At 44.9% G+C, this 15,014-nt stretch overlaps 3 protein-coding genes across 8 annotated transcripts in view; all 3 read right to left on the reverse strand.

The window, feature by feature from the left end:
- Nucleotides 1-3,201, reverse strand: part of LOC128431248 (inactive dipeptidyl peptidase 10) — a 28,165-nt gene extending 24,964 nt beyond the window's left edge. Inside the window, exon 1 of the mRNA XM_053417512.1 lies at nt 3,005-3,201. Within this exon, the coding sequence (XP_053273487.1) occupies nt 3,005-3,064 (60 nt within the window). The 5' untranslated portion in view covers nt 3,065-3,201. The remainder of the gene's footprint in view (nt 1-3,004) is intronic.
- A 2,911-nt stretch (nt 3,202-6,112) lies between these two features.
- LOC128430982 (sodium/hydrogen exchanger 2) lies at nt 6,113-11,773 on the reverse strand. The gene is made up of 13 exons (XM_053417148.1): nt 11,092-11,773; nt 10,683-11,008; nt 10,385-10,522; nt 9,521-9,771; nt 8,812-9,029; nt 8,538-8,737; nt 8,271-8,360; nt 8,118-8,188; nt 7,837-8,004; nt 7,410-7,515; nt 7,060-7,176; nt 6,883-6,976; nt 6,113-6,774 (listed from the first exon to the last, which is right to left on the reverse strand). Exons 1-13 carry the CDS (start codon nt 11,378-11,380, stop codon nt 6,413-6,415), a joined length of 2,430 nt encoding a protein of 809 aa, XP_053273123.1. The 5' UTR covers nt 11,381-11,773; the 3' UTR covers nt 6,113-6,412.
- Nucleotides 11,774-12,386: 613 nt separating this feature from the next.
- On the reverse strand, nt 12,387-13,966 carry LOC128430983 (uncharacterized). Of its 6 annotated transcripts, none has more exons than XM_053417154.1 (6): nt 13,855-13,955; nt 13,397-13,456; nt 13,150-13,284; nt 12,937-12,966; nt 12,580-12,903; nt 12,387-12,491 (listed from the first exon to the last, which is right to left on the reverse strand). In XM_053417154.1, the coding sequence occupies exons 3-6, from the start codon at nt 13,195-13,197 to the stop codon at nt 12,393-12,395; spliced, it is 501 nt and encodes a 166-aa protein (XP_053273129.1). In that variant the 5' UTR covers nt 13,198-13,284; nt 13,397-13,456; nt 13,855-13,955; the 3' UTR covers nt 12,387-12,392. The 6 variants fall into 6 exon arrangements, with proteins under 6 accessions (XP_053273129.1, XP_053273127.1, XP_053273126.1 ...); XM_053417152.1 differs by having other exon boundaries at nt 13,069-13,284; XM_053417151.1 differs by having other exon boundaries at nt 13,039-13,284.
- Between the last annotated feature and the right edge of the window lie 1,048 nt (nt 13,967-15,014).

Consider the following 15,014-nt stretch of genomic DNA (forward strand, 5'->3'; position numbering starts at 1 on the left):
TGAGGCTTATACAGTATTTATCCTGTTATGATGTATATTTTATAATTTTATAATTCCTTAGATGTTGAATATCTATATTGCCCTTATTTTCTCTTTATCTTTCCTGATGTGTGTATTGCACGTTCACTTATTTATTACTTTTTAAAAGATGCTTCCACTCTGCTGTCCTCTTTGCTGCTGTAATACCATAAATGTCCCCTAGTCCAAATATATACAACATTTAAAATAATGGACAATAATATAATATAATAATAATATAATAATATTGTTGATATAAAGATGAATCTGATTAATTTCCTCCCTGTACCGATACAGAAGGTGTAAAACAAACAGACTGAGGAGACATTAGAGATGTGATAAATACATGAAGAGGTGTGGGTGAGTGTCGCTGATGTTTCAGTACGTGTTGCAGTACCTGTTGCAGTACCTGATGCAGTACCTGATGCAGTACCTGATGCAGTATCAGTACTAGTGTGACTGTGACGGTTCTGCAGTGACAGTGAATGTTAAGTTCAGGCTGCCACACAGGAGTCGTCACTCGGCCTCGGTTTGAGAGGATCCTGTTCTCGAGCTTGCTCCTCACACTCGGCCTGGTTTTCACAGGATCACAGTAAAAGGCTGAGCAGCTGAACAGAGAATAATGTGTCTTTGAATCTAAACTTGTGGAGGCAGCAGCGACTGGAAGTTCTGCTTCCTCTCAGCGACGTGTGCACGATGAGACTGTGGAGCTGCAGCAGCATCAGTGACTGAGTGGGAAGTGTTAAAATTAGCCTCTGAAGCTGATCAGCGCTGAAAGGTCGACGTGATAATGACATGTTTATCTTCACACGCAGTGGAGACAGTTGATAACGAGGACAGGACAGATTCGTCACCTTCCTCCTCCGCTCACATGCTAATGAGCGTTTGTCCTCCATGTCCATCTCCACGGCAACAGATGGCAGTGACGACACAGGGCTAATATTCAGATTTAGAGGTTTTGAGTGAGATTAGAGAATTTGAGTTGTGTTATCATTTTAAACCACATCAGTCTTCTCATCTAACATCTCAGCAGATAAGTGGATTTGTGGAACCGGCTGGACTTGATCGAAGCTCTTGAAAACAGAATCAGCAGTAAACAAGTGGCACTTAGTGAAATACACAACAACACAAAGGCCCGACATCGCACACACACAGCGTTTAGAAGCAGCTGCTTCACACAACCAGCCAGACACCTTCAGAAACACTGCAAAGCAAACCACAGGAAACGTTCAACACAGACACACAACACATACAGGTGGTGTTCAGCCGAGTTGAATTCTGAGCATCAACACACCACTGCTTTATTAAACCTGACCTTGACAGTGAGAGGAATGTGGTTGCAGTGCATATATGCATATTTAATGTCCCTGGGTGAATCTGAATCTCACGTTAGATGAGGGATTTCTGCTTATGGAAACAGATATGTTTAGATTCCGCCGCCTCCAGAGCAGCTCACTGAGCGTGAGGCCACTGACCCGTCCCTGAATCCGGTCGGACCTCGAGTTTGCAGCCGGTGAACGATCCTCCGTGTCTTTCTCATCCCTGTGGGTTCATCCTGAGTGGGAGGAGAGCCCAGCACATCCAATCCCAATCCAATGCTTTGTTTCTCCCGGTGCTGGGGCTGGTCTGGGTCCGTCCCTGGTCCACTGGGTGCAGGCGGCCGGTGGGCGTGAAGTGTCCTCAAGCTCCCAGTCAGGGTTTGAATCCCTGCTTCTTCCAATATGGTCAAACCTTCCCTGTATCTCCTCCGCTTCAGGGTCAAGGCTCAAATCTAAACTCGTAAAAAAGATCTTTATCTCCCCGAGGGCATCGGCAGAATTTCCACGTTGCATCTTATTTATGAAGCAGCTAAAACCCGGTGGCACATGAGGTTGGATTACTGAGCGATGATTGATGACACGATTAAAAGCACTAAGGCTAAATAATGCAGATGCAAAGCAACAATGCAGCCGAGCTCATTTTTTCTGTTTCTGGTCCTTTCTGACGGTTCTGAAGTTAATTTGGACGAGATGATTAACTGTAGAAAACATCAGCTCTCATGGATCTGAAGAAACGTTGTGAAGTTGTCTCTCTTCTCAAAGCTCCCGCCCTGCCGCTGTGTGGATTATCATCTTCCTCTTCCTCGTGTTGCTCTTCCTCTCGACGCCTGAGGAACAAGCTCGCAGCTGAGAGCCTCTTTGCATAAACTGCATGTGATAATGAGGTTCTTTAATGTGGGAGCTGCTGTCACTGTGTCTCTGCCTCGTTTTATCAGCCATGAAACACGAGGAGGTGTCAGAAAACAACTCCTTCACTTTGATCCTCCACTAACACACGTGGAGGAAAAGGATTTAGGATTTGAATTAGTCTCCATTCCATGAATAAAACTAGTTTTTCACATTATAAATACAGGTTGTTGTTACACAGAAGCTGCAGATTAACAAGCAAACATCTACAAAACTTTGACCTCTAAACCATATGCAGCTTTAGTTCATGTGCTGTGGTCCTGCTCTGATTTCAACAGGTTGCTGATGTGAGGAAAACAACTATCATCATTCCTGTTACACAAAAACCACGAGAGTGTAGCTTCTTTAAAAACCTCATTAATATGAAAATGTATGCACCAAATTCTACTCAGGTTTTCTCCACAGCAGGTCAATAAGTGTGAGGTTGTTGTTGTTGTGTTATCGCCGTCACACAACGAGTCACAGACGCCAGCATAACAACACAATGTCCCTCGAAGTCTTTACTGTGGAGGCAGAGCAGGGAAACTCACATTTCATCCAGCAGCTCTGCAAACACTGAGTAAAGACTTCTGTCAAATACCTGCCTTCAGAGAGATGATGCATGTTTCCCCTTCTCTCACATTTCTTGAGACGTTTGAATCAATAAAACCTCTAAAACTTTATCTAATTCCAAGCTAAACTGGATCACAGGGAAACAAAGTATGGTCAAAACTTTGAGCGTGAGGATTTGTACGATAGTGAAAAGAGTAAATGGATCCTACCTTGTCGTCCTTGATCGGCTGACACTCGATCTGATGGGACACAGAAGCAGTTTGATTCATCGCTGCTCCTCACTTCTCACCGATGCTCCTTTAATAATATGTGAAACACAGGGAGTCAGAATAAAATCCTCCTCTTCAGCAGCAGCAGCAGCTTCGATGTGAAGTTTCCTGAGACTCCCCCTCTCCTCCTCATCCTCCTCCTCCTCCTCCTCTTCCTCTTCAGCTCTGAGCAGATCGAAGCTGAAGCTGCTGGGAGCTGAAGACTGGAAACCCTCCTCCTCCTCCTCCTCCTCCTCTTCCTCCTTGTTATTTAAACACACTATTTATTTAATTGCTCCCTCCTTTGTTTCCTCCTCCAGCAGAACACTGAATAACCCCCTGGTCCTCCCTCCATGGCGACTCCTGTACATGCAGCTTCACATGCGGCTGACTGACAGTTCATAAACCAGGACGTTTGCCAGATCCTCCCACGAACCAAGACGTTTCTTCATCAGAATGCAAATGTGCTCCGGGCCAAGATATTGCAGGCGTTTGGTGTTGAGCTTCTACATTGAGCGCTTCTATTCAAAGCATCTGAGGGCAGGAGGTTTGGCGTTTGCATGAAAGCTGTTCTGACAGCATGTGTGGATTGTGTTGTTCTGTGTTTGAAGGACTCACACTGATGGATCCATGTTTAACTAAAGACTCTGACCCGTCGTGAACCTGCTGCTGTTTCAACGACATGATGAGAAACAAAAGATTCTGAGATATATACATGTTTTTAACCAGGTTTTACTTTAACAATGTATTTTACATGTTTTCTTCAGTCTGTAGCTTAGGATGAAAACCCAGAACATCCTGGAGTAATAGAATATTCAATGAGGAGCAGGTTAATTATTATTTCAAACCTTTTAATTACACATGGAATAAGAATTGTATTTCCTTTCTTCTAATTTTTATTCCGTCGATCCCACTCGACTCCAAGAAACTGTGTTGAACATGAAATTACCATTCAGTGAGATTTCAGCTGAAGTTGCAGGAAGTAAAATTTAAGAAAGAGCAAACTTGTGCAAACAGAACATACTGGTCTTTTTCAGGAGCTGGATTCAATCCCAGCAGGACGAGGGGGCGGGGCACATCCTGGTCACCAGCCAATCACAGGGTCCACGTTCACACCTACGGACAATTTTGGTTAGAAAATATAAATACAAACAGATATAAAGATCTTGAAAATCACTTCCTGATATATATATATACAGGATGTGAATCCATCACGAACGTGGACTCACATCCACCCGTGTGGTTAAATCTCCATCCGTCTTCCCAGACCTGTTTTTGAACATTACACTAAACTGTTGCCCTCATAAAAAATGTAAGAGCATAATGCATATTTCATGACCCCGGCTATTTATCAGGCCATTAATCATATTTATTGTCCAGTAAACAATCACAGTCATCGAGCGAGAGAAGCTTTCAACATTATAAACTGAGTTTCTATTGATTTCTATTCACTTTAGAGCAAAAGACAAACAGTGTGTTATTGAAAAACCTAACTAGAAAACAAGAAATATAATATATGTAGAAATATGAATGCAAATATATAGAAAAGCACATGTAGAGCCCACAAATCATAAAGTATCTGTGTGAGAAAGTGTTTAAATGAACTGTGGAGTCTTTCTTCTGGTTTCATTTATCTTCATATCTATAATTCCCACTAATAAACGATATTCCCCTTGTGTTTATGTAGTTATTTCATTTCTTTTATCCGTCTCCAACACAGTTGATTTCACAGTGTGTTGGAGCTTTGCAGTAAATACCACTCGCAGTGGAACGTCTTTCATCAGAGCCGCGGAGCAGCAGGAATAATGAAGACAAACCCGGTGTAATGAGCCTCAACGGGGAGAAAGTTACACTTGGTTATGAGATGAAGAATTACTCCTGCGCCTTGTTATTTTCCATTTACTATAAAATCAGAATAGATTTTTAATTCAAACACTTCAAGTCTCTTTGAGGATGTTTCACGTCTTCAAATACAGGTTTTTTAAAACTCTGTGCCTGAAGTTCTTTGCTTCTTTTGAGAGAAAATAGTTTTGTGACTCATATAAACATAAAAAATGACAAAGAAACAGAGTTTAAATAATAAATAACCTTTATAAAAGGTGTTTGAGTGCAACTTCTAACACTGTGCTGGTTCCTTATATTGTCAGCAGGATGTTTTACGGCTCCTTTGACTCTCTGGGCCTCAAATATAAAGACGTGGACTCTGAAAGACGACCCGGCTGTGGACGGCCGTCCCCGAGTCGGACACACTCGTAAAACTGGACATTAAAGTGAACAGGGGAGATTGTTTACTGCTCCGCTCTCCTGGGTTTAATTGTACCTGTGGGTCCTCGGCCTGTTTCTGGATGGTGGAATACAGACGTGTCGTATTACACCAGGTCTGCGTCCATCAGGTTTTATTACCACATCTAGAACCAGGACAGGACCACACCAGCAGCCGCTGCAGCTTGAATGAGACGCTGAGTTTAAACTGTAAATGTGGAATCTGTAAATGCAGCTTTATCCCGTTATTTAAACACACACATTCATCTTCATGTTTATTTCCTCGAGAACACAAAGTACTGTGCACCTGCTCTGTAACCACACGTTAGCATTCAAGCTAACCCACGACAACAACTCAACACAATGGTTTTCAATGCTTTTAAATGTCAGAGTGTAAATATTTCTTAATTTAAAGGGACATAAAACCTTTATTTTTTATTTATTTTCTGTTATTTTTATACTTTTTACTTGTACTTTGTGACTTTGCATTAAAAACCATGTTTCCTCTTTGATTTGAATTAACATTCATTGGCTCAACCTCCACTTGCTGCTAATTTTAGCTGCAGCCACTTGCTGCCATCTGCTCAATTGGACAGGAGAGTTATGGCGAATATAAATAACCAGTAAAAGCCAGAAGAAAATGTTTTTTAAGCTTCAATGGAAAGTTGGTATATTTACAGATTCTGCGTGGACGTGACCTTGTTGTGTGGGTTTGATTGACAGCTCAGTTAATTAAGGATTAATGATGTTGTGTCATTGGATCTAAAGTGAAGACAAATGTGGCTTTTTCACCACAAGACAAGAGAGTTGAGGTTTGTTGAGATTTATTTTCATACTTTTGCAATATTGTAAAAAAATCACACCGCGCTGTTTAAAAAAATAAAACGAACAACTTTTAAATATTTCATACACGTGCACCGTACAGAACGTGGCACCTGAGAATTTCAGTTTTTATTTTAGTGCGATTTTTGTGGAAGTTAGAAGAAGACGGACGTGAACTTCCTGTCGGTTGAATTACAGCTAAAGAGCCACATTTCTGTAGAAAAGAGCCGAACAGGGAATGTGGAGATTTACATCAACCGGACGGAACCTACTTCCCTATGATCATCACGACCTCCCTGACCCTCGAGGCCCCTGGGACCAGTGTCTGATTAAAGGATTCCCTGCCTCAGCTCCTCCTGAATCCTGGTCCTCAGGTACCCAGCCTGGCGGAGGCGGAGGAGGACGCTCTGCTTCCACGCCTGCTCCACCTGGATGTGGGTCTTCGTCTCCCTCATCCCACTCTGAGCTGCGTCTCCGGGGCGCAGGGGCAGCGGGTCGTGTCCCAGCACTTCCTGCCTCCTTGATGGTGTTCAACCTCCCGGGAGCCAGGGAGCGGGCGGAGGAGCGGGCGGAGGAGCGGGCGGAGGAGCGGGGCGACGCACTGGACGACTGGAGACGAGCTGAGACACGGTCCAGCTCGCTGCCACCTGGTACAACACAAGGATTTGAATATCAAAATAATATTTGAAGATCACAAAGTCACATCTCTGGGATTCATTCATCTGGGAGAACAAATCAAATCCCTGTGAACTCACCCTGACTCCGTCTTCTGAGGGGAAAGGACGACTCCAGATCAGCTCCGGGTTGGAGGGAGAAGTATTTCTGAGACCGGGGGGGGTTCTGTGACGACTGGAAGACGAGGGCGAGTCGAGGTCAGAGGAGAGAAAACACAGCAAACACGTCTGCAAATAGAAAAACTGAAGACAACTCACATTCTCACGGGAGCTTTCAGCGCGAAGGCTTCGTCTGATGCTCATGTGGCGGCGGATCAGAATCTCCCTGGTCCGGCTCTCGTCCGGCAGATTGTACTTGTTGGTGTACGCCATCGTCTGGAATGCATCGAGAGATATTTGGTGGAATTACAAAGAGCCCCCCCCCCCACACACACACACACACACACACACATATACACACACACACTGTAGTTTGATGTTGCTGCAGGGGGAGAGCATTACACACATAAACATACAGTTTCTAGCAGAAGATGATATTTTCCCAAAGCAGACGGATGTAGAATGTGTACTGGTGAAAAGTTTCTGTGAAGTTGTGGCGATGACTTCACCTTCTGTCGGATCTTGTACATGTTGCTGGACAGGATGTCGTGCATCTTGCTCACGTCAGCAGCCAGGAACTTCCTCCTCGGTCGAGACGCCTCCATCCTCTCGTCGCTGATCGGAGGGCGAGAGCAACGCACAGTGAACCAGAGACGCTAATGAAACATAAAGCTTCGTGATTATCATTGAGATGTTTTTCCATCTGCATCATCAGCTGGAGACAGATTCGATTTGGCATCAAGGTTTAGTGGCTGTGGTGCTGTTAGTGGACAGATACAGTTTCTGCTGTGTTAATCAATCACTGTGTTACTTCCTGTCTTTGTGTTTCATTGCGTCTCTTTGTGTTATCGCTGGATCTGAATCTAATTAGTTAAGCTGCACTCTCAGTTCTTTCTCGTCAAGTCAGCCCGAAACGGATGGGCCTGCTGAACTTACTGCAGGGAGACAATAGAGGGCGCTGCACTGAGGTCCCACACGGGCGTGTCCAGGAGCTCGATGGCGTTCTGCAGCTCCAGCTTCTTATACAGAGACACGATGCTGGACTCGGCCTTGTTGTCTCGGAGCAGGATTCGCCTCAGAAAACGATCGTTGAACTTCTTAAACCTGACGCACAACAACGACACAAATATTAATAACACTGATCCTCATTGAGGAGGAGGAGACGCATCAGAGACAAGATGGCGAGGAACAGTTCTATCAATGACAAAGCCTCCTACTTGTCCTTCCAGTAATAGTGACTCCACTGTCCACACAGGTCCTCGATACCACAGACCACATGCTCCATCGTCTGCACACAACACAGACACACAACAGTCTCAACACAACACAACCAACAAGAAGAGAAGAGCCCACGTGCTGCAGGACGTTACCCGGCTGTGAATCTCTACGTTGATGGAGGTCAAGACTTTGTTGGTTCTCCTGATGTTTAAATACTCCACGATGGGACGGATGCTGATTCCCTGGAAAGAAGGAAGTGGTGAAAATGGTAAATTCTCCAGTGAAACAGATGGTTATGAATACTTTAAATAAGAAAAGGATGAGATAAGATACTTAGAAGATAAGAGAGGAAAACAAAAGACTAAAAAAAGGTACTGAAACACTAACAATCTGAAGCAGGAGGTGAATATCTGGCCCACCTGTATGAAAACTGTGAAAATGATGATGGCGATGGAAGCCGTGACGAACAGGTTTCTTCTGTTCACGTTCTCGGGCAGAGTATAGACCAGGGCGAAGCAGATTGCCCCTCGCAGGCCCCCGTAGGCCAGTCCAAACTGGTCCTTGAAGGAGAACTGGATGGTGCGGAACGGGTTGATGATCTGGCTCAACACCAGGATCCCTGCAGGAGAGAGACTGATTAGAGACCAGCCTTTACACCGGGAGGGGACAGAGCCTTGTCTCAGCCTCTCTCACCGAGTCCTCGCCAGATGAAGGCGAAAAGCAGCGTGAACAGGATGTAGGCCCAGTTCCACTCGTGCTGGGTGGTTATGGTGACGACGCCCAGGAAGAAGAAGATGAGGGTTTCTGAGATGGTGGCCAGCATCTTCACCACGTGACGGATGGTGGTGCAGGATCGCTGAGACACGTTCTCCTCCACGTAGTACTTCATGGTTATGGCACATGTGATGATGCTGCACGCGGGAAACAAAACACGAGTGTGAGGGAGGTTTGTTCATAATTCAAACAGACGTGTCCACGATTAGAATCAGATTATAAATGCCTGCGTATTTTAAAATGGAGCGAAATCAAAGAGAGAGAATATCTACTCTTACTTGATTTTGTAGGGAATTGTTTACTAGTTTGTGTATCTGTGACTTCTCTGCTATCAGGTGAAAAACAACAACAATGAATCCCACTGGTGATCTCATGCAGAGGAGAAGGTTTGTACAAGTTGCACAAACATGTTTTAAGAGTCTTGAGGCTAAAGAGTTGCATCTTTCTGAGCTGGAGCAGAAAGGGAAAGGAATCAATAAATCTTATCTTACAGGCATTTAGAGAATCTGACCAACTATTCTCGTGACTGCAACGTCTGCAAACCCTGAGACCGATTCAATAAAGCTGTAACATGCAGGTCAGTGGCGATCCCTCGTCTGACTGGTCTCAGTGTTTGTGCTTCACTCACGCCAACACGCTGGAGATGGCGAACAGCTCGGCCACCAGGTACGCCAGGTAGCTGTACATGAAGACGAAGAGGGGCTCGATCTGACGCACGTTGTGGGTGAACCGGGTGGTGAAGGCCGCCACGAAGCCAAACAGGAGGCCAAAGAGAATGCCTCCGACGCCCACCACGAAGAAACGGGCCACCCCCAGGAACACGTCGCTCGGTTCGGCGACGGGCAGATCGGCAAAGTAGGAAAACATGCTGTACAGAACCTGAGGGGAGGGAGAGACAGGAGATATCTGTTAAACTCAAACACTCATGAATCTCGTCCCATTCAAGAACTGGGTTAAAACGTATTTCTGGCTCAGTCGGACACCATCAGTGCCAGGAGGTGATGATGTGACACTCCCAGGTGAAACTCGTCCAAAGCTAAGGCGGGTAAGTAATGACTCCACATTCCCATTCAACAGCAAGGAACTGGCCCGACGAGGCGCAGTGGAAAACACACTGTGTCGCTCCTGCACAGGACCCCGGCTGCTTCTCACTGTGGTGACACCTTATCAAAGTTTAAATAGTTTCTTACACCTTCAGTCAGATTCAGTCAGATTCAGTCAGCACATCACAAAAAGCTTAAACCTGAGCCGGAGGAGGTTTTTGCAGAAGGAACCTGTTTTTAAAACCAGCCGGGGGCCAAATGAGGTGAAAGAGATTCAGTCACATATGATCACGTTTTCAAGTGTTTGTGCAGAAAGAGGCTTTAACTTTTTCAAATTTGACCAACTAGACAAATAAAGCCAAACAAATCAAAGCCCAATAAATCCAATCCCTGAGAAAAGGGTGTGAAATGAGGTCATGTTCTCCAGGTCACACGTCTCCTGCTCTCACCACCGTGACGGCGTCGTTGAAGAGTCCTTCACCGAATATGACGATGTAGATCTGCTCGTTGATGCCGATGTCCTCGAACACGTTCAGAGCAGCCACCGGGTCCACGGCCGAGATGATGGAGGCAAACAGCAAGTTCTCCTGGGAAATAAAGGGAGTGGCATCAATAGAATTTAATCCCTTGATAGTGTATCCAGGTAGTTCAACTGTCTTATCCACAGGTGACCTTTGACCTTTCACACTTTCCTCCTCTGTCACAGAGTTCTGATACACTCCCCCCCCCCCTATGACCTTCACCGACCTGCAGGTTGATATCCTGAACTCCAAACACCTCAAACTGGCAGATGGCGTACAGAGAGAGCCCGATGCCGATACTGTTCCACAGCGTCCCCACCACGGCGTACCACAGCACCGTGCCCACGTTCTCGAAGAACGGCCTCGTGGGCATGAAGTAGCCGTTGTCCAGAACGATGGGCGGCAGCATGTAGAGGAAGAAGACGTTGGAGTTGAGCACTGCGGGGGGCTCCTCTTTGACCGAGTACATGATGCCGCCGACCACGAGGCCGATGGCGATCAGGAGGCAGGACTCCGGGATCCAGATGGTGATTTTGTGGTAAATGTGGAAACCTGTAGAGACAGAATGAAAAGATTTGACTTTAGGCTCGACTGTGACATGGTGCACAAACACTGTGATTCATCGTGGCTCATACCGATTTTGGCAAAGGAGGCCAGCAGTATCCACAGAGTGAACTCAAAGGGGACCTGGATGCGAGGGTAGTCCATAGTAAAGACAGGGAGGTAGGCCCTCTCCTCCTCGGGAAAGGCCTGAGGCTCATTGATCTGATCGGGGAAAGGTTTGACGGGAGGAAGGTTTGTCGGCTCCACAGGTTTTGACTCCTGGTGCTCACATTCCCCCCCGAAGCAGCAGAGCAGGAGGAGCAGCAGCATGCAGAGAGTTCCTCTGCGAGTCCCGACTCCACATGCAACCCGGGTCCCCATTTCCACTCAGCCACAGATGTCAAGTATTTCCAATGTGGGCTGCGACACACGCAAAACACGAGCGGCAAAACATTGAAAGAATGTTGATGGTGCAGCTTCACTTCAGCAAGTTGCAGGAAAGAAATCTGAATTCAAAGATTCCCAGTAAAATCCCTCTGTCCAGTCCATGTCCAGATGAAGTGAATCTCAATTAGAAACCTCATCGTGGAGTTTTTGTTTAAATTGGAAGAAGAAACACTTCCTTCTCAACTGTCCAAACAGAAGTAGCTACACAGGTCTGGTTTCCAGTCTTGCTGAACCTGCTTGACACCGGTGCCTTGCCCACTGGGTGGAGTCGCTCAAACCTCCTACAGGTGTCATTGGTTCAAATCCAGCTGCTGCTCTGCCCCAGTATAAATCTCTAAAATGAACCAGAACAACCACTGGTTCATGTGTGTGAAGCTGAAACCTGTAATACCACATAATGACAACATGGTGGCAGTAGAAGACAATTCTACATGAGTAAAGTGGTTTCTGCAAAACGGGAAATCAAATGATAAAGTTGTATAATTATCATTTGTACGGTCAGTTGATGAACTAATTAATGGATTCATACTTTTATTCAAGGGGGGAACCAGGTCAAATACTTACATTATATAGAATAACAGTTAATGTGGTACTTTTCCTTCTAATGTGTATTTGTACTTGTATATGAGTACTTCCTTCACCCTTGAGCTCGAAGAAACACAGTGAAAAGGTGGCAGGACACAATTAAAACACGTAAGTTTGATTTAACATCTTAAATCTAATAATCTGAGTTGTCTGTTCCCTGTGACTTTGGTGAGTGGGTTCGATCCCCTGTGAGAAGAACTGACTGAGAGTCACAGCTTCAACTGTCAGAACCTTATCTAAAGAATTCTCCACAGAATTTAGTGAGCAGCTCTTCTGGTTCTGGAAGCAGAGGATCATGGGTAATATCTGAATAGTTAGATTCAGTTTAAATAAAAGGACCAAAAAGATGATTGAGTTTGTTTTAAAACATTTTATTGAAGTGCAGAAATACAGGATTGACTTCATTGTTAATCAGCGACATCGGTTTGTGCAGATTGTTGATCGGGTTCTCTTCGGCCGCCTGAAAATCAAGAAACAAAACATTGAGAAAACAGAGAAATTCTCTAATGATCGGCCATTTGTGAAATTCAAATCTTGCCAGTTTTCACCTTTCTACCATCTTCCGTGCCCGTGACCATGACCATGACCATGCCCGTGCCCGTGCCCCTTGCCGTGCTTGTTCTTGTGTTTGCGTCCATGCTTTCCGTGGCCTCCGTCCTCACCAGAGCTTTCACCGCTGCTACTGCTGCCACCACTTCCACCACTGCGGCGTCTGGGGCTCCCACCACCACTCCCACGACGACGACGACCAGGGCTGTGACTTTTCCGATCATTATCATGGCAGCCTTCTCTACCACCACCATCACCATGGTGGCCTCTTCTCTCTGGTTCATCATGGCCACCTCTTCCACCATGAGATTCATCATGGCCTCCTCCTCCTCCGCCATGAGAACCATCACGGCCGCCTCCTCCACCATGAGAACCATCATGGCCGCCTCCTCCACCATGAGAACCATCATGGCCTCCTCCTCCTCCGCCATGAGAACCATATTGGCCGCCTCCTCCGCCATGAGAACCATCACGGCCGCCTCCTCCGCCATGAGAACCATCATGGCCGCCTCCTCCGCCATGAGAACCATCATGGCCGCCTCCGCCGCCATGAGAACCATCGTGGCCGCCTCCTCCGCCATGAGAACCATGGTCCTCTTTTCTCTGGTCTCCTCCATGATGTTTGTTCACATCTCCAGACCCGTGGCACCCCTCTTTATCCCCATCCAACCCCATGGTCAGGTCAAAGCCTGACGGGTGGGTGTCTGTGGGAAGACCCATCAGAAGACAGAGTCAACGTTACTACAAGAAGAATAAAACTGCAACATCTAGAAAAACTAAGAAAATGTAGAACAAAGAAAAGGAGAAGTTTCTTACCAGAGCTGGTGCTCCACATTCTCTCTCGTCTGTGTTTATCTATATGAGGAGGATGAGACACTACAATAAAAAAAAAAACAGGGAGGCGCCATTTAGGTTTCAGTTAAACCAGTTTGACAAGACCGACGAAAAACTATCTGCTAAGCAAATTATTCTGTGTATGATAAAAATTTGAGGAAACATCAGCCTTTGATTTGAGTTCTACAGCTTGGAAAAGTCTGCAGAACGTTGTGGACCTTGCAGAGTTGTTTAACGCAACACTTCTTCTGTGTTGTGTTAGAAAAACAGATTTAAACCTCTTTCATGGTTTTTACTTTTGACAGGAAGTAGTTTTATTTTTCTGCTTCTTTCGAAGTTATGCAGATATTTTCACTTTCCGCTTCTACAGTAAAAAATCATCTTAATCAATCTGATATTCCAGTTTCATTAAATCTAAATTTCAAGAAGTGTGTACTCACGTGATGTGGACGTCTGTCGACTCCTGCCGCTTCTGTCCGTGCAGAGAGGATGAGCCACAATAAATAACCTTGTCTGTCACAGACGCCTTCTTGTCTCATCGCGTCAGCGGAGGCGGAGTTAGAGGCGTTGGCTTTTAATATTGAAAAAATCTTTATTGTAGGAACTGTGAGTGCAATGAGCAATGAGTCAAGAGAATGATGTGAGTCATTGTGAAAGTTGATCTGTTCCCCTCGGGGTTATGATACAGACGGAGAGAATGGAAGAAAGACTATCTGACTGTCTAAATGTTATTCTAAATGTTATTATCTATCTATCTATCTATCTATTTATCACTCTATCTATTTATCTATCTATCTATCTATCTATCTATCTACCTATCTATCGCTCTATCTATCTATCTATCTATCTATCTATCTATCCATCTATCGCTGTATCTATCTATTTATCGCTCTATCTATCTATCTAATTTCTATCTCAGACTTATTTTCTAATAAATACTGTACAATCTTTTTTGTTATAGTATTATTTTAAGTATTATTACCTTGTACAAATACTTTGAATGGTCTTTGAGCCGTTTCTTTAACTTTCAGAACTATTCCCTTTGAGTTCTGTGGATCTGGTGACTTGTTTGTTTGAGTCGTTGCCTTGTGAAGCACTTTGAGGGAGAAGGAACTTTACTTTACAGAGTTGACAGGTCGAGGCGTCAAGTCTGAGTAGAGCCGACACACCCACCGTCCACACCTCAACACACACACACACACTTGACACACATGTCAAAATGAAATGAAATAAAACAAGTAAAGCAGGAAAACTCACTGCTGATTACTCCCATCAGATGTAAGTGTGTGTTGCCTATTCATGTGTGGACATCTATTTACTTTTAATATTAATTTTCTTTATTTTAAACTTGCTTCCAGGATTTATTATTATAAATTAAATTGTTTCTGTTGCTTATCAAAACAAATCCCAATCTAATTAATTGAAATGGAAATAAAGCCTTGAATCTGTTTATTTCATGGTGATGTTCTTCTGCGTATGTTTTGATATTCTTCCTTAGAAAAACCTCCATTAAATTAAACAGCAGGAAAGAGAAGTGAGGTCTACCTGAAGCCCCTCAAGGCGTCTCCCAGCTGACGATGCTGCACGTCTCCAGCAGAGG

The sequence above is a fragment of the Pleuronectes platessa genome, chromosome 24, assembly GCF_947347685.1.
Source record: "Pleuronectes platessa chromosome 24, fPlePla1.1, whole genome shotgun sequence".
In the NCBI taxonomy this organism is placed as follows: Eukaryota; Metazoa; Chordata; class Actinopteri; order Pleuronectiformes; family Pleuronectidae; genus Pleuronectes; species Pleuronectes platessa.